The sequence below is a fragment of the Oenanthe melanoleuca genome, chromosome 13 (genome assembly GCF_029582105.1).
Source record: "Oenanthe melanoleuca isolate GR-GAL-2019-014 chromosome 13, OMel1.0, whole genome shotgun sequence".
NCBI lineage: Eukaryota > Metazoa > Chordata > Aves > Passeriformes > Muscicapidae > Oenanthe > Oenanthe melanoleuca.
This window is the reverse complement of record NC_079347.1, coordinates 10,009,540-10,032,520: the sequence shown is the minus strand read 5'-3', so window position 1 is coordinate 10,032,520 and position 22,981 is coordinate 10,009,540. Positions and strand designations below refer to the sequence as shown.

The 22,981-nt window shown below is 41.5% G+C and overlaps 1 protein-coding gene across 1 annotated transcript in view; it reads right to left on the bottom strand.

The window, feature by feature from the left end:
• The window catches only part of ADAMTS2 (ADAM metallopeptidase with thrombospondin type 1 motif 2), a 173,910-nt gene that overhangs the window by 89,683 nt on the left and 61,246 nt on the right, over positions 1 to 22,981 (bottom strand). Inside the window, exon 3 of the mRNA XM_056502810.1 lies at positions 21,314 to 21,473. Coding sequence (XP_056358785.1) covers positions 21,314 to 21,473 — 160 coding nt within the window. The remainder of the gene's footprint in view (positions 1 to 21,313; positions 21,474 to 22,981) is intronic.

Here is a 22,981-nt window from a genome sequence, read left to right as displayed (position 1 = left end):
CGCCCTTATTCCTTCCAGGGGAGTAAACATTTCTGCTTGACCTCTCTGTCTTTTGCTACATCCACAGCCTTTGCTCAGTAGCTCCAGGAAACTGGCCTTTGAGTTGAAATCCTGCACAAAATTCATGCACCCACCACAGTCAGAAACCTTTTATATATTTCCATATTTGTGTATTTGTTGCACATCCTTAAGAACCATCCACTCACAATATACAGTAGGAAGGTCGAGTCAGTTGTCTACAGTTTAGGAAAGCTTCTCATGAACTCCTTTCCATCCTGGAATCTGCTGTACCAGAGGTCTGTCCTATAAAAACACTACACAGATGCAGTGGAATTTCCCTGACACACCCAGCTCCATGGCTGTTGTTATCCTTACAACACCCCTGCATCTCTCACACACCTTCCCCTGCAGACAACCCAAACTAGGTCACTATCCATGGGGTGAGTCATGGTGCCCAGCTGGAGCAGCTGATGCAGCTGGCTGTTCAGGAATCTGCTCACCTGAGATCCTCCAAACAGCCAACAAAGACAAAAAGGCATCTCCTGACAGTGATTCAGAAAAATATACCAACAAAATGTTCCGAGTCCTTTTCCAGAGGAAAGCAGTGGTTGTCACTCATATTTCTAGAAAATTATGAGGGCAAAGGAAAAGCTCTGTAACTAAATATTTGAATGCACATACTTTGATATTGCATTTTGGACAGCAACATTTTTTTGCAATGAGGAAAATCAGTCAAAGAAGCCCTGATGCTTATAATGTGACATTTGCAATACCACTTATCCATAGTATAACTATAGATTATTTAGGCTTTCTCCAGCAGTCTGGTGCTAGAGAAGACCAATGATTTCACTGAGCTGTGGATCAACTCCCACTGGAAGTACTTCAAGAATCAATCACTGCCCAGAAATCCATCAGAAAACACTTTGTATCACAGCAATGGGAAACAAAAATTACAGATGATCCTTTCTGCTTCCTAATACCAAAAAATATAAATCCTATGTTTAAATAGTATTTCTAAAGCTGCAGTGTTAAAGGTTTTCTCAGCTACCAAGGTTGCTTACTGAAAATGCTTTAATAATGCTTGTGTGACCCTAATCCTGACCCCCAGCCCTTATGTATTATGATGCAGATTTCTAGATCTTCACATACCCTTTTTTTCCATTGAACCCTTGACTGTGCAAGCAATAAACATGCATAGACATGATTCAGGAGAGGACAGTGAATAATTTTCCATGGAATATCTTTTATCACATATTGCAAAAGATGAGAAGCATGTTGAAAAGTGTGTAAGGAAGAGATACAAAGTGATGGGCTGGAGAAGCAAACTCTGCTCTATCTATGTTCTGTTTAAAGCAGTCAAAAAAAGGTGCCTCAAATGGGCCAGTCAGAACACAAGGGAAGTTCCAGCTCCAACCACTGGTTATTTGGTTCTCTCCTCTGTAATATGTGGAAAAAACACTCTCTTGTTGTGGAGGGCTATAAAAACAGATGCAGTACTGGCTGTGAAATATCCAGTTAGAGCATCAGAGAAAAACCCTGGAGAAAGTTCAGTCATCAGAGAAGGGATAAAGGGAAACCCTGGAGAGCAAACAGAAAACAAAACCCAAAGTAGCTTCTCCCTGGAGAGGCTTTTTTACTCCATTCATCAGTTATTGCCAAAAGCCAGTCTGGCCCAAGCCTCCAGTGCAACTCAGCCCTGGCAGACACCTGACACAAAAACCTTCAGCCCAAACCAGGAAGGTTTGGCAATTTTTTAGCAAAATTAAACCCGAGTTCAATAATAGGAAGCATCATGTAAACTCAGTGCTAGCTGACACTTCCCACTCTGCTTACAACTGTGCCATCTCTGCAGATAAACCGCCAGCTCCCAGCTGCCCACACCAGACTCATTGAGGCGCCCGCAGGAAGAACCGCGCTGCTTTGTTCGGGGGAAAGTGTGAAATTTATCATATGCCTTTTATTTTTTGCTTTCCCTTTTCCCCTCGCTTCAGACTGACAAGTGCAAATTAAAATTTCACACCCAGCCTCATACAGGGAGCATGAAATTCTGATTTGGAGGATTTAGGTAGATTTCTCCAGGATTACATGGATGGCAGCTGCCCAAGTCAGTGCCACCGGGCCGGTCCTGGCCAGCCTGCCCTGCCCTTGGGCAAAAACTTCCTGGTGCCAATGTTTAAAGAGGAGGCAGTGCTGATGTAGCACTAACAGAACTACTGCTTATGCATCCTTTTTATTATTGATAAAAACAGAACATATTCATACTGGGAAGTACCCTCAGAGGGATTGATTCATACTCTGTGCAGAGATGTCTGGTTCTCAGTGTCACTGTAACAGAGCCACTTACAGGGTAATCTCAGATAACCAGAAGAATCTCGTATCTAAACACCTAAAACTTAATGCATGATTAGCACTGAACACAGATTTTTAATGTGCCACTTCTAGAAACAAAAAAGAATTTATTATTTTGAATAAAACATTTTTTAGATAATACCTATCCTTTAAAGCTTATCAACATTCATGATTTAATAAATCATTATTTATTAAATCAAAGTGGTGAACTGTTGAGCAAACCATTTAAAGAAATAGGTTGGTTATATTAGCTAGGAATTTTCTGGCACCAGTTCCTGTTTCAATTAGTATACACCACAGCAAAGAGCTACTTTTCTCTTCACAAACAACCACATTCTCCCCATTTTTTAAGATAATCTAGCACATGGAAAAGAAAATGGTGGGACTAGAGTCAACTTGCAGTTGTGCTGGTAGATATTTAGTGCAATCTCAATAAGCTCAATGTCCTTGAAGAGTTCTGGACCATCACCAGTGTAATTAAAAGAAGTTAATGACTCCAACTCTTAAAAAGTCTCCAAATGACACAGACCTAGGAATCCAGCACTCACATTATTAGGGGTTTTGGTCGTCATTGCATTTGATTAACTCTGAAACCTTTTTCTAATTCAAAGTCAGGGCGTGACAACAACACACAGCCACAACACTTCTGGAAAAGCATCCTTTGCAGAAAATAACTACACCCAGTGTCAAAACAGCACTGCAGGATTAACAGCGGCCTCCACATTTGAACATTACTTTGTCCCAGTTTTGAATCCATAAAAAACAACTCTGCTCAGTCAGGATGTTTTAATCACTGAGACTTATTTGGGAATACAAATGTATGAATAAGAGTCATTCCTCCATCCAACACCACCAAACCACAGCAGAACATGAACTCTGCTCAAGGACACACTTTTACTCAGCTGAGGACTCTGCTGCCAAGCTGCCTACCCATTGCTATATTTTTCTTGTTTTAAGGGTGTGGAAATCTTTGTTCATTTAAAGGCATCCTTCTGGTTTATTGTCCTAGATCACTTACCTTCTGAGTGATAATTATCAGTACAAGCACTAGTGTGGGTATTGGATAAAGGTGCCTTATCCCAAGCAGAGTTTTGTCTTCCCACAGAACTACGTTACACAACGACACCAGCAAGGTTGCATCATTTTAACTACAGGAGGTTACATTAGTACAATTTCTGTATTTACATAAAGATGAAGAAAAAAAAATAATGATCTACAGGAACTAAAAAGTACATCTTGATTGAAAGATGGCTGAGACAACCTGATAACAGCTTATATGTCTACAAAACACTGGCACATGGAAGAGAAGGAATTTTTTAAAGAAGAAAGTGGGGGAGGGTTAGCTACAAAGGCTAGATTGTGAAAAATTATTAAACTTAGACCCAAGAAAACATTTTTAAGCAGTGAGATCACTTAGACTACAATGTAGGCTCCAAGTGCAAATTGTTGAATTTCTCCTTCTGGAATTCTGCTAAATGAGTTTGAACAATGCTGAGGAGGGAGTGGTGGGACAGGGGCTCAGGGCGCACCAAAGGACCAAGGAGATCATTTCCGTAGCAGACAGAGGATACTGACCCTGCTGTACAAGTGACTGCAGAGAGCTGGAATATCTGGCTTCTGAACCTAAATGATGATAAACAACTCACATTCTAACTGCATTTCTACCCTTTTGCTTGGCTGGGAAATCATCCATCAATGGAAGGCAGGGAGAGACAGATGTGGGGAGAGCAGGGCGGGCTGTGAGCACTGCACAGTGTCCCTCCACAGGGAATCCTGCATTTCTGTGGGTTACACACAAATTGAGCACTTTTCCTGCCCGTTTGGCCAGAGGGAGTGGATATGCAGAATAAAAAGTAACAGCCTCCTAAAGACGAGTAAAATTTGAGAATACTGCAGTCAAGAAACAGATTGCAAATATCAAATCAAAACAGGCCTTTGATTTTAATAAAGCAAGCCATTATCAAATACTCAAAGCAAGGACAAAAATACAGACAGCTTCAACTAATAGCAAGGCAAATAGCTTGCACCAAACTGTCTGACTAAATGCTTCTCCATTTCATGTAGACAAAGGCTAATATGTATGAATTTGTCTAAGCAACAACTTGGAGCCTTGGTGATAAACCATTTGCACCAAATCCATAATTTTATTTTTTAATTTTTTTTCCTTCAACTAATTATGCACTACTTGGAAAATTCAAGCTACATTTCAATCCTGCTTTGATAAGATAGGCTATAAAATCAAAATAGGCTCTGATTTTGGCCAAAATTTTTCTGTATTTTTCCAGAAGGGAAAAAAACAAAATCAGAAAGAAAAAAAAAATAAGATATACCTTTGTGGGTGGCCTCCTGCAAAGCTGGCAGAAGAAACCCACTGCTTTCCAGTTTCACTTCTATATTCAGACATGTTTGCATAACTTTTGCATTTGGAAAGGATCTTTCATATTTCAGGGGAAGATGGTTCTAGTAAGAAAAAAATTCTTTACCCAATAGCAACTTCCTTTTGTCTTCTTCATTCTAAGTTTAGCAAAGAACACTTCATCTCGTTCAACAACACAATCCAAAACCCACTGAAACTTGATTCTTATCAAGCACAATGCTAACAAACCATGCTTGAGACCAAGGTTTTGGCATTATTTTGTTCATCTGGGTTTTCTCCAGCTTCTGCTCATTATCTTCCCAGAAATTTCACCCTGGTGGAACTAAAGAACACTGCCTGTTTGCCTCACATTTCTAAATGTCCAGATGCCTGACCAAGCTACTGATGCTTTGAACCACTCCTCCAAGGAAAAGCACTGGCCACAAGGCAAGCAGCTCTAGAATCCCAGTAAATCTGGTACAGCTGCAAGGTTCTGAAAAAAGTGAGTCACACATGTATCCAGTAAATTTGGGACATCTTTCAGCACTGTCTCACATGTTAATAGCATGTTTTGAAATCTCCTGAGCACATGCAGCAAGCAGGATGTAGCTGGCATGTACTGGGATTACAACACATAGGTGGACCTGTGCTGCAAGACATGCAGCACACTGAGCCCCAGTCTTGCATATTAAATCCCACACAACTTGGATACTGCAGATTCACTCTGGTCAAAGCACACACAGATCCCTTTTTGGAAAATCCTGACAGAATGATGATCCACAGAGCCTGACAGATTTGTCCAAGTCCTATTAAAAAATCCATCAAAAATCAGGTGACACTGAAAATTTTCATGCAACTCAATCATTTAGCCATAAGTATACAGACTTCTTGCAAGATACAGCTAAATCAGCAAAGAACAACACTTCAGATTGGAAGGCAGATTGGAAGATTTGAGTATCTGACACTGCCTAATTAAGCTATGCTGCTTTTCACACCAGAACTGCCAGCAGAAGGAAAAACATATTGCAAGCATACAGTTCTCTGTACAAGCAGACACTAAATGGCACTCCTGCCTTGCTTCCTCTCTCCTCTCCATGCCATTCCACCTTGCCTGCTCCCCATGCTGGCAGGGAAGCCTTGCCCAGGGCATGCACCAGAGCTGCTCTTCCCCAGGGATCAGGGGGTTTGTGCTCTTGTCCTCATCCAGCCTGTCCAGGAGCCAACTGGGCTGGCAGGGACAGGGCACCACATGGCCACGCTCCAAGCACACGAGTTTCCCCCTTGCAAAGGGCAAGAGCCTGGAGCAAAGGAAGCACCTGCAGCTGTGGAGTGTCTTTAGACCCCTCTGCAAAGGGAGAGCAGATCCCAGCTGGATTTCCACAGCAGCCTCCTCCTGCAGCCTGAGGTCAGCACTTCCAAGGGAAGGAAGTTCACCCAGAGCTCTTGGCAGTGTTTCTGAAACATCCTGTTAAGCATTTTGTGGGTGTTTTTTAAGAGGAAAACGTGAAATGAAGTCCAAGGGTTTACAGTCATTGAGATGATTGTGAAAGGGAGAAACAAGAGGAGAGCAGCTAATGGGAATACAGAGGTCAAGCCAGGAACTTCAAAACCTGTGGATGCCTTATTGATTCTCCCTTCAGTTCCTGAAAACAATAAAATTATCTTCTTGAGATCCTTTCTATAAAGGCTGAAGACAGTGATTTCTCCTGGGTATCTGAAGAACTTGAAGCTTGTTTTTAAAAACTGGAACTTTATTATGAAGGAAGTGAGAAAGGTATTTGCACATGACCATGACTTCTGGAAGAATGTGGAGAGACCAATACTGCAGAATGTTTTTGGTGTTAGTGCCCAGGAAGTGTGTTTCTATCTTGTTTGGCTATATCAAATTTAGGAGATGCTTTGCTTGGATTTAATGGTTATTTTGGGATTTGGGGAGCAAAGTTTTGTGTTTCAAGCCAAATTTGCCCATGAATGAGAAATTGTTCTAAATGCTAACACGATATCAAATTCTTCCATCGATTTCACTATAAATGAATGAATGAAGAATGAAAAATGAGTGTGGTAAAAGGCCTCATGCATCATGATATCTTGGCATAAAATGGTCAAAATACTGAGAGGGCATGATGGGTTCCTTGGAAGATGTGAATGAGAAGCCTGGAAGATACTGAGCTATCTGGGAAACATGGAAATCACCAAGGCATCACCTGGAACCCTAAATTAGACCAACTGTTGTTAAAAATAAATAAAGAAAAAAAAAGTAGCTCACCTGGACAAGCCAGAAAGGAAGTAGAAGGACAACCAGTAACAACAGAGTTGATGAGTCAAAACTTTAGACTTCTTGCAGATACACTGTAGAGCTGAAGTAATTTTGATGAATTGAAGAAACATACAGAAGCACAGCCCAATGTGAATTCAATCAATTATTGAAATCAGTTGAGAATGTTCAGCAAATTGCAGCAGAGGAATGAGAAGATACTTCTACATGCACAAAAAGCAGTGATTTTTGGAAAGTACTACAGGAAAAGAAGGTACAATGTATTTCCTGAAAATTGGATTAAAAACAGAGTATGAATGGAATAATGAGATTGACCATGGTGAAGTGCATATCCAAGGAGAGAGCTGTACAAAGAAAATTCAGAAAATTATTTAATTGGGAAGCACAAGGAGGAATGGAGGTGCAATTGTTACTGGGCTAAACAAAATTAGACCCCACCTCTGAATGCATCTGACAAAGGCTGTACCTGACCAGGTGAGAGAAGAAAGACAGTACTCATTAAAACAAAAAGGAGCAGCACTGAAATCCCATGACAAATAACCTGGTCACTTATGATCTGGGAGCTTCTTATCTGGTTCATTAATGACAAATTGGCTGAACTAGTTGAAACTAATGATGTGTTTCTTGATAAAAGGGAAGGCATTGACAAAGCATAAGGGGGGGAGGGAAAAACTCATCTCCTGGTGGCCAAGATGTTAAGGGCAGGAAAAGACTCTGCCTGAATTCTGTGCAAATGAGATTAATGTGTATGACATTGTCACAAGTCTTTGTCTGTGTCCTGGTGAAAACACATCTGCTGCAACTGGAAAGCAGCACAAAGCACACAGCCCCTACAAGCTGTACAGTGGGAAACCAGGGAAAAAAATAAATACATTTTCGAAGGGGCTCTGATAATTCTTCATGAGCAAGGAAAGATGCTGCTGTCTGAACAGACATGAAAGGAATGTTAGAGAGCAAGCACCTGTGCATCCTTAAGAATGCCTGGGTCCATTCTATAATGTCTGTCCATGCATACACTCAATCATCAGCAATACACAGGTCATGTTTCCAATGCTCAGCTCTTAACATAACTTCAAATTACAAAATCTCAAAGTGAATCATGAAACCAGAAGGTACAAAATTAATCTAAACAGAAGCAAAGACACTTTGCAGTTCATGCAAATTCATCCAGTTTCCCACAGCCTTGCACTGGGGTCTGGCCCCACTAAACTCGCTGGGAATTTTTCCATTAAAATCAATGTGAACAGGATCAAGTGCATGGCTTGGCTGAACCCTATACACTTGCCAACCAGTAATTTATTATTACAAAGGCAGTTCCCAGAAAATGCATTCATATAAGGTCTGTGAGAATTAGCTATCACATAGCACGCCTTGCCTACAGGGATTTTGAAAGAGACACTGTAATTTATTTGGTGGGAGTACAGTTCCATCTCACGTTGCAAATACTTTAAGTTCTCCTTTTAAAAACTTAAAAAACCTGAAATAATCTTAAGGAAGAAATGTGCCCTCCTAGCAAAGGGGATTCTTTATCGCAAGGATTCCCAGAAACGCCTCTGCCATCACCAAGAGGCAGTCAGGCTTCCCAGCTGTGTGACCTGAGACCCACTGGCTCTGTAAATCCCACCAGTGCCATCAATCTGATCTGCTGCAAACCTCCAGGTACCAGAGACACTCCAGTTTCCCTGCAAGGAGGGCTCTGCCCTTTGCCAGTGCTTTTCTCCAGGGTTTCAGCAGCACAAAAGAACATCTAATTCTCTTCAGGATGTCTGGGAAGAGGCTCCCATGTGGAACAGCAATCCATCATCATGGACCAGAAAACACCTCCACAGAGATCTAAGGCTTAACTAACCCTGGCCATGTGCCCTTCCCACCCATTCCCCACCTCCATCACCAGTGATCCAGGGAACAGCAGCACAAAGCGCCACCTCAGGCTCCCCAAAGTCTGTTAGCACCTGGAATTAAAGGACAATAAAAGTTGCTACAACATTTTTGCAATTATCCCGCCTCTATTTCACACCCAGCCACAAATACAGACCCACAGCCAAGAAATGGCAGCAATTAACCCCTTGGGGCTGGAATGTGATGTTACTCACCACCAGGGGAGTCTTGAACAAAACTTCCACTTAACTTTCAAGCCAAGATTTTATTCCAAAGCCTGTGTTTTCTCATCTGCATTTTGTTGCTATGCTGTTGCCTGCATATTTTGCAGTAGACTGATAGATTTTGCCAGTCTTCCAAAAATGTTCTGCTTCAGTAATATATGACCTGCAGGTTAATATCTGAAATGCTACAATGGGTTGCCATGGAAATGTCAATACCATTCATTTCTCTGCACACATTTAATTAGGATATCCTAGAAAAATACCTGGAAATTTAGTAATTATATTCAAGTCATCTTAGAGTGACTCAAAATCAGATTTACCCCTTTCCTTATATTTTACTCCATTGAAGTTGAAGCAGCTTTTTTGGGCTTCCTAAGACATTTAATACCCTCAGCTGGAGCCTTTGGGCTGCTTTTTTGTAACCATTTCATAGTTTAACAAGCCTCAAGAGGCTCTGCTTAAAGAAAAACAAAGCAAAAAATACTTCAGCTTGCAAGTAGAATATAAAGTTAACATGTATGATTTTCAGCCTGTTCTTCAGTCAACACTTTTTTAAGAGGGACTGGGAAAAGGCTACATTGAACTGGCAAAAAGAACAGCCAGCAAGTCTGTGAACAAGGACTCAAGCAGAGATTTAATCTATGGCTTTAGAAAAGATAACATTTTAAGCTCAGGCCCCTGAAAGTTCTGATTTCCCAACCTCAATAAATAAATTTTTTGATGTATTTAAGAAAAAAATCTGCTTTAAAAGCCACATAACGAATAGATACAATCCCCAAATATCTAGGGTTTGGCATTCCCAGTTTCATTGTGAATAAAATGTAAACGAGAGCTCTGTAAAATGAGATCCAAACTTCTGCCCTGCTCCACAGGGAAAAAGGCATGCACGACTGCAATGTGTTCATTGCTATATATAACAGGGTCTCTCTAAAAATGGAAAACCCTAGAAAGAAACCCAGTATGATGAATGAACTCTGAACACTATGATCTAGCAAAGCTCAATTAGACAAACAGGATTGCTGCCCACTCAGCAACAACAAAACACAGCTCACAAGAGGTAATTGCCAGAGCTTGCTAATTTCATATATTTTAATAGTCAGGCAAGGGCAGCTTCTCACTTCACTATTTAGGTAATGTTGCTACCAGTCACACCAGATTCTCCCATTAAGTGAACTGGGTTTGCTGGTCTGTGGAAGAACAAAGTTTCCAAATGTCATGACTCCCTATATCCAAAGACCCATTGAAAAACCTGCATCACTTAAAACCACACCACCCATTTAAGAAAGAAAGAAGGAAAGAAGGGGGAAAGAAGGGGGAAAGAAGGGGGAAAGAAGGGGGAAAGAAGGGGGAAAGAAGGAAAAGATGAGACAGAGAAAAGAAAAAATATGGTTCATATTTATTTAAAAGTTAAAAAAAAGCCCTGCAGCAGCAAGGTAAACTTTCCCTGCTAAGCATACCAGGTGGTTTTTGAAGGAGGTGCAGGGATGGGCGTTCTGGAGGCAGCTGCTTCAGGCACAAAACATTTTTCAGTGTCTCTCACCATTCAAAATCTGCAAACACCTTCCACAACTGCAATATGCCTCCATGTGTACCACAGGAAAAACGATCTCCTTGACAGGCAAACAGACATGGTCACAAAGTGCACAGATACCTGATGAGATTACAAGTTTAAAAAATTCCCACAGGTGGCAGTTCACAGAAACCACTATTAGGCTTTCTTTTTAGGTTACTTTTAGACTGAGCACGTCTTGTGTGCAACTCACTCTTTGGGTAAAAGAATCTTTCCTCAAATGCTCTGTAAATAATCCCTGCAATGTTTACAAAGCTGTGATTGTTGAAGGAATGCTAAAATATTAGTGTTACCAGGAAAAAAAAACAACCCATGTCTCTTAAAATTGACAGACTGTAATGACCAAACCCTGCGAAGTGGAGCAGAGCCCAGGGAAATTAATTTTGATCCAAGGACAACTTGGATTGAGCCCAGCAGTGCTGAAGAAGGTGATCCTCAGCCCTGTGAGGCTCCTGCAGCAGGACAGCAGCGAGGGGCTGGGGGCTGAGCTGCCAAGGACTGCTGCTCCCAGCTCCTCCCTGGCACCTGCTCCTGCGGGATTTCTGGCCACCCTTCCTCACACACCCACTGCCAACGCTGCAAAAGGCTGCTGAGAAACCTCCCCTACAGAGCTGCCTACCTGTGGGACTGCCAGCTCTGGAGTGGAACTGAAACCCACCCCTAAGCCCCTCACCATCCAGATTGTGATTAATAACTTTTCCCCTTGAAAGCGGCAGGCTGACGAGCCGTGCCAGATGGTCCAAGCACACACGGAGAGCTGGAACAAGGAAGCGACTGCACAAAAACTCAGAGATAAAAGAAGAGCAAAGATGCATCTCAGGCTTCTAATCAAAGAACCTGCTGACAAGTGAAATACACAGCATTTAACCCATTAACAAGCATTGGGGTTCCATGAGCTGAGCAACCATATCATACAGAAAATGAAGAACCTGTTGGTCTGCAAGAGACTTCACCTTTTGCACGGGGATGGCACAAGTGGACACCAGAACCTGGTGCCACTCTGTGGGTCTCTTTCAAGAAATGCAGGGTCTCCATGGGCATTGAGGAAAGCAATGCAGTGATTCAATTGCCTGCCTTGGCTCTTGGAACATCCAACAGCTCCCAGCTGGTGGCTGCATCCCTTCCAGCAACGAGGCTCAGATAGCAACAGCTGGCCAGAGACTGTGGGCAGCAAGAGAGGGACTGGTCTCTCATTAGCACACTGCTTTAAAACCAATTACCAGACCATGCCTTTGCTCTTATTACAATAGTAAAGTTTCAATAATGGAGTATCAGAATGCAGGTGTGTGCAGGCAGTGTTGTAGGGATCAAGAAAACACCTCTATATTAACAAACAGCCATTGTTTTGGCTTGAAAATACATCATGGTCCAAGCCAGTCCTGCTGACAGGCCATTTGTAATCTGATATGCAAATGTAAACAACTGTTTACAACTGTAAAACAACTCCTGAGGTTTATATTCAAATGAAGAATGACATTTAAATTCAAACTATTAGCAGCAAGCATGTATGTGGGGCTTTATGATCTACACAGTTTGGGACAAAATATTTAGAAAAACAATTATAAATCATTTGTAACATGATCATTTAGAAAAAGCAGAGTTTGCACTCATAGTTTGCAGTAACAGTTTCTGTTAGTGCTTTACTCCACTTACTCACTGTTTCAAAACAGTGTTTCTGCTCTATGAAAAAACACAAATTTTCAAGAAGAAATTCATTCAGTACAGTAACCAAACTACAGATTCAAAGCAACTATAATAAAATCTTTGCTGTTTTCCTCCTGGGCTGAGACATTCTCATTTTTAGAATTTCAGGAAAGCACAGGGGAAAAGAGCCCTTCAAAAACTGAAAGTTAACACTGCTGTTGCTTGTTCTTCAAATGAAAGTTATTTTACCTAAAAAGTCCAAGCAGCCGCAAGCACTGCTTAGGTAACTCAAAACAAATTAAAAAAAAAAAAAAAAAAAACAAACAAAAAAAAAACAAACCAAAGCAAAACAAAACCAAAACAAAACAAAAAAAAAACATAAGGAAGAGCCACAAAATGGTTATGGAAAGTTATTACCCAAGACAGGCTCTAGCTATAAACCAAGGCTGGGCAGACCAGGCACCTCATTCATACCAACCACAGCTTACCACAGGTGCTCTGCCCACCTCCTGCAGAGTGCAACACATGCTTGGCTAAAGCATAAACATCCAAGAAGCACGAGCTTCATCCTGCACTGGCACACACCAGGGGCAGAGTCTGGTCCAGAAACTCCTCTCACCCTGTCTACAGAAGAGGAGAAGTGCTGTGTGTGTCCTCCACCCTGCCAGCTCAGCCAGCAGCAGTGCCTGCCCTGCTCAGGGCAGGCAGGACAAGCAGCACCCCTGGCTCTGGCTTGAGGGCAGGGGGAAGAACAGATTTAAAGGGAACAGTGCATAATGCAGTGATGAAATACACTGTACACTGCAGAACTCTACACATACAGAGCCAGCTAAAGAAACTGCTTCAGCTCAGACAGTGGCTTCTGCTTTGGAGGTGCCCAACGATGTCTGACTGCAGCACCAGCTCTGGGGCACTGAAAGGTTCTCCTCTAAACCAGCACTGAGCCCATGAGCAATACAGGGGTGTAGGGAAGGGTTTGGTGGCAATCATGAAAAATCAGTGCAGAGAAAGACCAAGCCATTTGTTTCTCATTCTCCAGCTGGGTTCACACCACCATAAATGCAGAGACTCTTCCAGTGGCCCTTCTGCAAGCACCAAGATAACAGCACCACACAGCACTGCTGCTCTGGCCAGCCCACGAGAGAACCAGAGAGAATACATTTTTAATCCTCAGACCACTTCACATGTGGCTCTCCTGTTGCAAGAAATTATAGAAATGTAGATATTTGAAGGATATGCATCTCTCTTGCTCTGGGCTTACCCATCACTTTCACTTGATGATGACTTTCAGCCTCATCAAACCACTGCATCACCATCATCATGGACAGCAGAAAAAAATGTATGTGACTTTTTGTCAGAAAACATTTTAAACTGAAAACACTTATTGGCTTTTTCTACTAGAGCTTATTTTAGTAGTGCCTACCAGATGCTATTCTATGTATTGTCATTAAACACAGAGTTTGAATCCCATGGTACAAAACAGCAAACACTACATGCTACCCATATTTCTGAATTCTCACTTTCAGAATCCATTTCCTAAACAGAGATATGGGTTGCAGAACACTTTCAGTTTGTCAAGACAGAATATTAAGGTCTTTCTGTGAACAAGTTTCTCTCTCTTTGAGCCTGGCAGGACCTGCTGGATCCTCGCCATCCTCTGTTTTTCTCAGCAGGTTGGACAACACGAACACAGCTTGTAAATAAACAAACCCCAACAGGATGACACTTCACAGAAAAACACACCAGTAAATGTGAAACTGCAAAAACCTTGTGGGTGTGCACATACATTTTCATAAGGCAAACCTCCCCACACGCCTGTGGGCGGCTGCACACCCTCACTGAGAACTCTGGCTGGGGCTCTGCAGGCAAAGTCTGACTTCCCAACTGCTGCTCCAGTGAACTGTGCCCTTGCACAGGGCTCTTACAGCAACACACAGGGGCAGCTTGCAGTGAAAACAAGCTTTATGTTACCCTCATCATAAAAGCAAATATTTTGTTCTCTCTTTCCTCACAGGAGACTGAGAGGCAAAATCCATTAAGGATTGTGAGATCAATGGATATTAGAAGGAAGAAAAAAATGAACTTTAATGAAATCTGTTGAAAATGCTTTGTCTTTAAAAGCAAGTGTTGACTAAATGTAAACAAAAACATGTGATTAATCAACCTCAGTTTCACTCACCCCCAAAGCTGAATGAACTGATAGAAGGATGGGAAAAGTAAAATGAGCACTTTCTCAATACTTTCATCAGAGCTGATCACAAAAATTTTACAGGAGTATTCATATGAGAACTGGAAACTTGTTTTATAGACCAGTATCAGCTTTATTATAATTTTGTTATATTTAGTAACATTTGGTAATATTCAACTCCAGCTGTAAGCTGTTCACAGCAATCATTTTGGAGAGCCTTATAGAGCTTTGAACTCAGCACAGAAGCTAAAATGAACTCATCAGTTGAGAAATAAATTAATTTTATTTTTATATTAGCTGTTGATACAGGCAAATCAGTGATATTTAAACAAGTGCAAATAATTAAGTCCTTCACCCTTAATTGATGCATATCTGAATGGAAGTAACTGTTCCAGTAACTTGCCTCATAATCACAACAGAAACCCATTTAGAATAAAAAACCATTTAGCCTAAGGTATGTACCTGAATCCCACTGAAATCAATTTGATTTAAGTACCTGCTTAAAGCTGAGCCTGCACTGAAGTGTTTCCTCAAAGTCTACATGGATCCCGAGCTGCCTAATGAGGAAGGCAGGGATAAATACAGAAACTGAGCTTCTTCACATACTATTATTATGTTCCTGTACTCCAGGAAGATAATAATAGTTTGGCAACAGTTTGTTACAGTTTGGTGGGGTGTATGGGAGAGGGAGATGACAGCTCAGTGCCACGAACCTGTAGTGGAGCTGGCCCAGGTGGCAGCTCTGCTCCAGCTCCAGGCCACCCCACCAATTTTTACCTCTGTACAAGAGGATTTGTGCTCCTGGTGAAACAAAGTGGTGCAGCAGCAACTACAGATTTGATATCATGAAGAAATAATGCTGAGAAACTATTTAAGGAGTGTTCAATAATTCTGGAAGCAATTTAGAGCACCTGGAAGAAGGAGATGTTTAATTAAAAGAAAAATCCTTTGAAGATGCAATGTACTTCCCAAAGCACACGAAAATTCAGAAAAGCACACTGCAAAGGTAGCCCACACAGCTTTGCTGTGGCTCTGATATGCATATGCCTCACCACGCATCATTAGCTACATGAGCACATCCCCATCCAAAAAACAAGCAAAATTACTGATATGAAGAAAAGAGAAATTAAATCCATTTCGTAATAATGTTATTTCCAGGCAAAATAAAACTGACTACCCCAGAAACACTGGGAGGGTTGATTTTTTTACCTGACACCATCCTGTGGCCCAGCTAAGGCCACCCACTGAGGAAGTCCATGGCAGAAAACTCCATCAGCTGTGGGAAAAAAAAGGCTGTTCCTTGCATTTCCCATCAAGTACATTTAAGAGCATTGTTCATTAGCCTTCAGGTGAAGATCATTCTTCACATTTACTGCACTACTGTAAAAGTAGAAACCTTCAGGTTTTTCCCCAAAATTACTGCAAGGATCTCATTTGCCTGTGCTGGCAAAGAACTGCCTCATCAGCTGTGATGCAGATGGCTGGGAAGGGTGACATCCCATGGCCTAAAACCACTTTCTCTGGAGACTTGTTCTTGCCATGAGTGCATAACCTTGCTTCTGAATCAAAAGCTGATTTGCAGCTGAATTCTCATTCTTCCTCCTCCCAGAAATCCCCATGAATCTGCAATGTAGAATTCAGAGAAAACCCAAGACAGGAGAGAAAGACAGATGTATTTATCATGCACAGATGATGTAGGAAGGAGACAAAAAATATTGTCATCAGAGTCTTACTGACTGCAAAATAAAGGAGCAGTAATTAATCAGCAAGAGTGCAGGCTGAGAGGAAATATTGATTGGATTTGGGGAAACTTCAGTTTCCTGAAGAAACTGTTCCCCTGAAGAGGTAACCAGGAAAGTTTGTGTAGATTAAAATGGCAACTGGCCAGCCAGCAGCCAATCTGAGCCATTTCAGGCAATCCAGAAACACACACACCAGATGCACGTTGGTTTCTACAGAGTAATTTAAATACATTAGTAAATCAATGGCATTGACAGTTTGATGGACTATGATGGAGGAGTCTTCCTCTGAAATATCATCTCCAAAACCTGCAAAGCTCTGGCAAATGAGTTGTTACAACTTTATCATATTTTTAACTTTCATCTTTTCAAAAAATTTCAAAAGTGGGATTGTTTCAGCTTAAATTTATGTGGATTTTTCTCCTGCTGAATTGGCCCCTAACTTTTCAGGGTTCCTGAATGTCAAATGTCCTTTTGCATTGGGGAGGGCCAGGAGATGCCAGTGAGAGGACTGAGGAACAGCTCTGCCCTGATGAGGTTTGGGTCTGTCAGAAAGAAGCTGGCTACCACTACTGAGTAGAGCAGCAAATTATTTCTCTCTTTTTATCTGACTGGCATATACTTATGGCCAGGAGTATGTTAGAACTGTTAGAACTCTTCAGTGTAAAAAAAAAAAAAAAAAAAAGGAAACAGTTGAAAAATTTACAAAAAAAAAAGTAATAAAAAACTTTTGGAGATTTGCCTCAGGAAGAACATCAAGGTCACATTAAATGATCACATCATTCAGCACCAAGGCACAACCCCTCTGCAGGTCTGACCTCCAGCAATCCCAGGTATTGCCATGGGAAGGGGTCACAAGTCTCCAGCAGAGGCTGTGGGTTTGTCTACCCTGCCAGCCCAGAGCTATTCATGATGGGACTTGTGTCAGACTCTGTTTGGCCATTCCAAGGGATTTAACTGGCACTTACAGAAAAAACAACTTTCTGGTTTCAGCACATTTGGGGAGTTACCTTACTGTCTTCATCAGTAATAAACTGTTCTTGGCTAAGGTCATCTTTCATCTACACAGTAAATAAAACTGTCACTAAAGCTGAGTTTCTGTTTCTCATCAATCAAGTAATACAATAAAACTCAGAGCATAGTACTTAAACAACAATTTTTAGAGAAAAGGCAAACCTTAAGGAAGTTTTAGTATAATCATTTGCTCTCAGCTGATCGACATAACAGACACAGTAATTTAGCTGAAGAAATGTGATAGTAAAGCATACAAGCCTGATAATCAGATTGCCTTCAGAGACAAAATCAAGCTAGCTTTCCAGGCCTCATCATAACCATTAATTAAATACTTACCATCTCTTCAGTTAACATCCAAAGAATGTTTAAGCAAAAACCCAGCAGTTTCGAGAAAAACAACCCACTCTACCTTATCTATTTAATTCCAGTTCAATTATGTAGGTAGCTTTACTGCTATCAAGGAACATTTCTCATGTTTATAAGAAGGAATTCAACTGAAAATATTAAAATATGTTCAACATGCTGCTTATTTTTATCTAGAGGAAGATAAATTATTATATGTATGCAAGCACTAAAAGCAGTTGCCAGAGAAAATAGGATTTATTCTCGTCACACCTGCAATATTTCAGCCACTACATGAAAATATTTCTCTTTCTGAAACAATTAGCTTAATTTGTAGTGAGCTCACACAGACTTTCACACTACTACTCTCCTGAAGATTATTGCTTGCCTAAAATATGATGCTCAAGTTTTTTCCAGTACATTAACAAATAGCATTGTTTGAGGGGGAAAGACCAGGAAGAAATATTACACCCTATACTCTGCAATTCTCCCAAACCCCAGATAATCCCACACCAGTCAAAACAAATGAGTCAGGTTGCCAAAACAAGTAGTTACATTTCCCAATCTTCTGATAACGTTTTACGTAAATGCAGAAGCAGATCTGGCACAGTCTGGAATCAGGGCAGGGCAGATCTCTCCCAGCACATTCCACTTTTCCAAACCCAGCACATCAGCAGAGCCTTCATAACACAAGATGCACACCTTGATCTCTGCAGGGCTTAGGAGCTTGTGGGGTTTGTTTGTTTACAATTTTTAGACAGATGGAATCTCAGTTTTTCTTATTATAATATAAAATAAAGATAATGGTGCATGGAAAATACTAGAACAGCCCTGCTGTCAGGTCCATCTCACATCTGTTGACATAATTTAGAATTTATTTCCATGGTGTGGAAAATGAAATTTTTTTTTTTTTTTTTTTTTTAGGTTTTTTTTTTCAAGTAGTCAATGGATCTCCCATTAGTCCTGGCTGTCTTTTGGGGAATCCCCAGCCTCAGGGACCTTTGTCCCACTGCCTTGCAGCCCTTGGAGCTCTCTGCCTGTGGGGGATGCACATTGACCTGGGGCATTGGGTTCTTCAACAAACCACCCTCCAAAAGGACTGAATTTAGTAATGAATCCCAAACCCTTGTGCCTTGTGAGGTCCAGCGTGGCCACTGCCCTCTGCACACCCAAGACCTTGAAATGTGTCTGACCCTCTGAACTCCAAGTTCATAGAGTTTTCAACTCCTTCACCTCCTGTTTCACTGAGAACAGCTTGTCCTACTTCTCGTGAAAAGATTGCCAAAGATAGGAATATTTATAAGGAATTTTTATCTATCTATCCAAACCAAAACATTCAAAAATCATGACTCACAATCCCCTCCCAAATCATGGGATTAAATTAACATATCATGGGATTTTAAAAGATGCTGTTTTAAAAATTATGGAATATATAAACTTTGTTTGTCACGCATCACCTTAAAATATTTACACAGCCAGAAACTACAAATTTTTATCAACAGTTGAGAGAACCAGAAGCTCACCTAGGGAAAAAAATAATCACATATTCATAAGATTCCTGGAGGCTGGACCTTTAAAAATAGTCCAACTGTAACAATTCATCACATGTAAATTTATGGGATTTGGCAACAACGCAGTTGTCTCCAGGGATGTTGGAAAGAGAGCAAGTGCTCTTGGTTAACCTTTTTTTCTTTTTTTTTTTTTTTTTAATAGATACAGCATGCTGAAAGTGCCCTGCTAAGTATTTCCTAACTCAGCCCATCAATCAGTTTAGAGCCTTATGAAAACACACAGCAAAGTGTGCTTATCAATGCCCAATCACTAAATATTTCAGAGTTTGTTAACCAAAACTCAATGCATTCTGGAAAAAGACCGGGTGGAAAAAAAAATTACAATTTCTGAAAGCACATCCTGTCCATGCCTTTTGCCTAGAGCAATCAGAGGTGGGAAGCCAGGTTTAATAAAACGTAGAGAACAAACCATTTTCGAGTGGTTGTTCACTTTTTTTGTTAAAAGCAAAGACAATTTCATGGAAAAAACTGCCCTTTACAGTACAAGTTTTTGTTTTTACTGATTTTTGGTTACAGTGAGGGGTTTTTTCAGAGTAAAAACTAATTTTAGTCAAGTTCACAAATCAAAAGGTGATAGGGTAGAAGAGAAGATTACTACCCTTAGCATTTTTTCCTTAGTTTAAAAATTCGAAATATCACAACTATTCCTACCTGTCTCCAACACCTGCTGTACCAGACAAGGTCACTGCTCCTTCTCAGCCCAGCCTGCATGAGTTCAGCCTCCCTTTGCTTTTCAATCCCACAGTGCTGGCTGGTGGCTGTGATTGCTTTGTGCCTTTTTACCACAGTTTACAAACTCCAGCCCTGGCACAGGTGAGGTGACAGACACCAAGTCTGGTGGCATCAGACACGGCGTGTGGCTTTGCTGCCAGGTACAGGCTGCATCTCAGCCACTGCTGTCAGAGCCTGCTCCAGCAGGTACCAGGTGCCAGTAACTGGAGCTGATTTGCAGTTTGTGTTTTCCTGTGCTCCAGACTCCTACTCCTGAGGAATATTTACCATCCGAAACCAAAAACACTGCCATAAGGTGTGAACAACATCAAGTCTCTTTTGTTCAAGAGGAAACACAGTCAGTGGCTGGTGTTTTCCAACATGCAATAATTTTATAAACATTCACTAACAGAGCAACTTCCACCACACCCAGCATCCCATCCTTCTGGGATTGTGGCACTCAGACTCCTGCATTACCCAGATCTCCTTCACAGTGAGTGCAAAGCACTGTGTCAGTCACAAAGCTCACAGGTCATTTCCAAAGTGGAGAAAAAAAAGTTGGTGGAATGCTATTGCTCACTTTCTTTTTAATCCTTGTTCCAACCTGAACAGTGAGAAGCTGATATTGTTCACGTGGCCCTAATTTCAGTGCCTCATCCCTGTGGCTCCCTGTTCCTTCCTTCCTATGCTTCAAACCCCATTATACTGAAATAAGATAATACCAGACAAATAACTCTGAGTTTGGTACACACATTTGGAACAAAAATGTAGCTATTTTGTTGTTTCCACTCAAATGACCCAGTTAATTTCAGTGTTAACATCAGCTGTCAAAACATCCACTTAGCAGATTTGCATCCCTTATTTATTCAGAAAAAAAAAAGGTGCAATAACCAAGCAGTTATCAGAGAAACAGAAAACACAACATAGAATGGGTGTTTATGTTTAATTCTTGTTATTCCATCACTGTCTATCACATACTTAGTACATTATATTTCACACTTGGCAACACATAAATTAATCAAGACAATTTGTGATCATACTGGAGATACCATTATTTTTTTTGGGGACTAGTGCAGCCCAGTGAAGCCCATGTCAGACTCAGTGTTCTGGTTGCAACCTTCCAACACAGCCTCTGCAGAGCCAGCACTGCCACCTGTCCCTCTGCACTGCGGTGTCTGTGTCACCCACCATCCCCTTCCCCTCTGACCCAGGGCTTGGGGGGACACACAGCTTTATCTTGGCCATCTCTGGAGCCATGGAAACTCCTCAAGGCAAAGACAGTGACACCATCCCAGAGATGGTTTTGGCTGCTGTGATGTTTGCTTAGCCCATACAAAGTGTTCAGCTCCTTCCCTGCTTTTCCCTCCTTGGAGGGAGAAGAACACATTTCCACTCTGAAGGGCAGAAGATCACATTGGCTACCTGGCTCCAGCTACACCCAGGCTGCCTTACCTGTGTACACAGCATCCACGTTCTCCACAGGATGCTGCTTCCTGGCAGCTGCTCTGCGGTACACCACGTGTGTTCTGCCTCCTCCCTCCTCCTCCTCCTGGGCCCCCTTCTCCAGAGGTTCGATGAAGAACTCGTCCTTGTCCGTGCGGATCATGCCAGCCTGCAGCACAGGGCAGAGATGGAGCACTTTGCATTACTGCACATACAGCAGGAGCTGCAAGTAAACAGCTACAATATGCTTAAGCACACTTTAGTGCTCTCTAGAGAGCAATCAGGATGCAGAGAGGAAACCAGGTGAATTCTTTATTAGAGCAAAACAAAGCATCGTTTTCCCAGCTTGACAAGAAAGGGCAAAAGGTACAACTCTGAACCAAAAGGACTTCTCCTTGAGCCACACAAGCCAAGTACAGCTCTAAGAATCTGTCTAGGAAATCACCCTCTCCGTTAAAAAACAGCTACAATGGAAGTTACTATGACCTTAGCTATCCATCAGGCCCAGACCACTCCAGTGTTTACTATTTCTGCTAAATAAAGGGTCAGATCAGTGCCATAAGCTGGTTCTGATGTGCAGCTCAACAGTCAAAAGTTGTAGAGTCAGCTTTTCTGTTCAGAAGGAAGATAGAAAAATACTGCATCTTACATTCAGGCAGCTAAGCTTTGTGATTATTTCCCCTGTGACACAAAGAGCTCAGCCAACAAAATAATCTTTCAAGAATTGGCCACAACTAGTTTGAGTGTCAGTAGTGCACTGTTAAAAAAAAAAAAAAACTTATTCAGACTGGACCAGATACTCTGGTATGAAAATAGAAATTTGCACTTCTACAAAGCACCTCAAAGGAACATCATCTAAACAATGCTCATTATGCTCAGGAGAAACCCTCATAAAGATTGAAAACTTTAAAAAAGAAAAGGACTTCTCATCATCTTTATGCAGGTGAAACAACTTGGGCATCTGGGTCACCTGGGCTTGTCTCCTCTTGCAGTCCTGCCCAACTGCAGGAGGTCACAGCAGCCAAGAGCTGCTTGCAGAGATGGTTGGCTTGAATCAATTTTTTCTGCATGTTTGCACATCTGTGTTTGAGAACTCCAGCTAGTGAACTCTCAGCCTGCAGACAAAATCTTACTATTGACACTAATTAAATTGTTCCAGATCCAACCTGCTCCTTCATCACATTCTTTCCCACTGTGCCCAGAGATGATCCTGGAGACACTGCAGTTTCAAACTTGCACTGTGACACTCTCCATCCTGCTATCTGAGCTTCTGGGAGCCTAAATTCCCTGCTCAGTGCAGCCTTACCTCAAGCTTCCAGGAGAACCAGTTTGGCTCCTTTGAACCCAGTATCCTCACTTGAAACAAGTACATCTAAACACACTTATCATATTCCAGCACTGAAGTTCTCATACAGCACATATTTTTCTCCTACAAGCAGCAAACTGCATTCCTACTGCTATAAATACAGTATGTTCACTGGTTGCCTCCTTGGAAAAATGTCAGGTTCATTTGTCATGTCTTAACTTACATTAGGCAAGATTTCCAGACCCAGAATTCATATATATAATGTATACAAAAACAGATTGGAGAGGAAGAATTAAAGAAGCAAAATTATATCAAAGCAATTTAAGCTGATGCCATCCTGCCTGAATAGAGGAAACTGAATTTGAAATCAT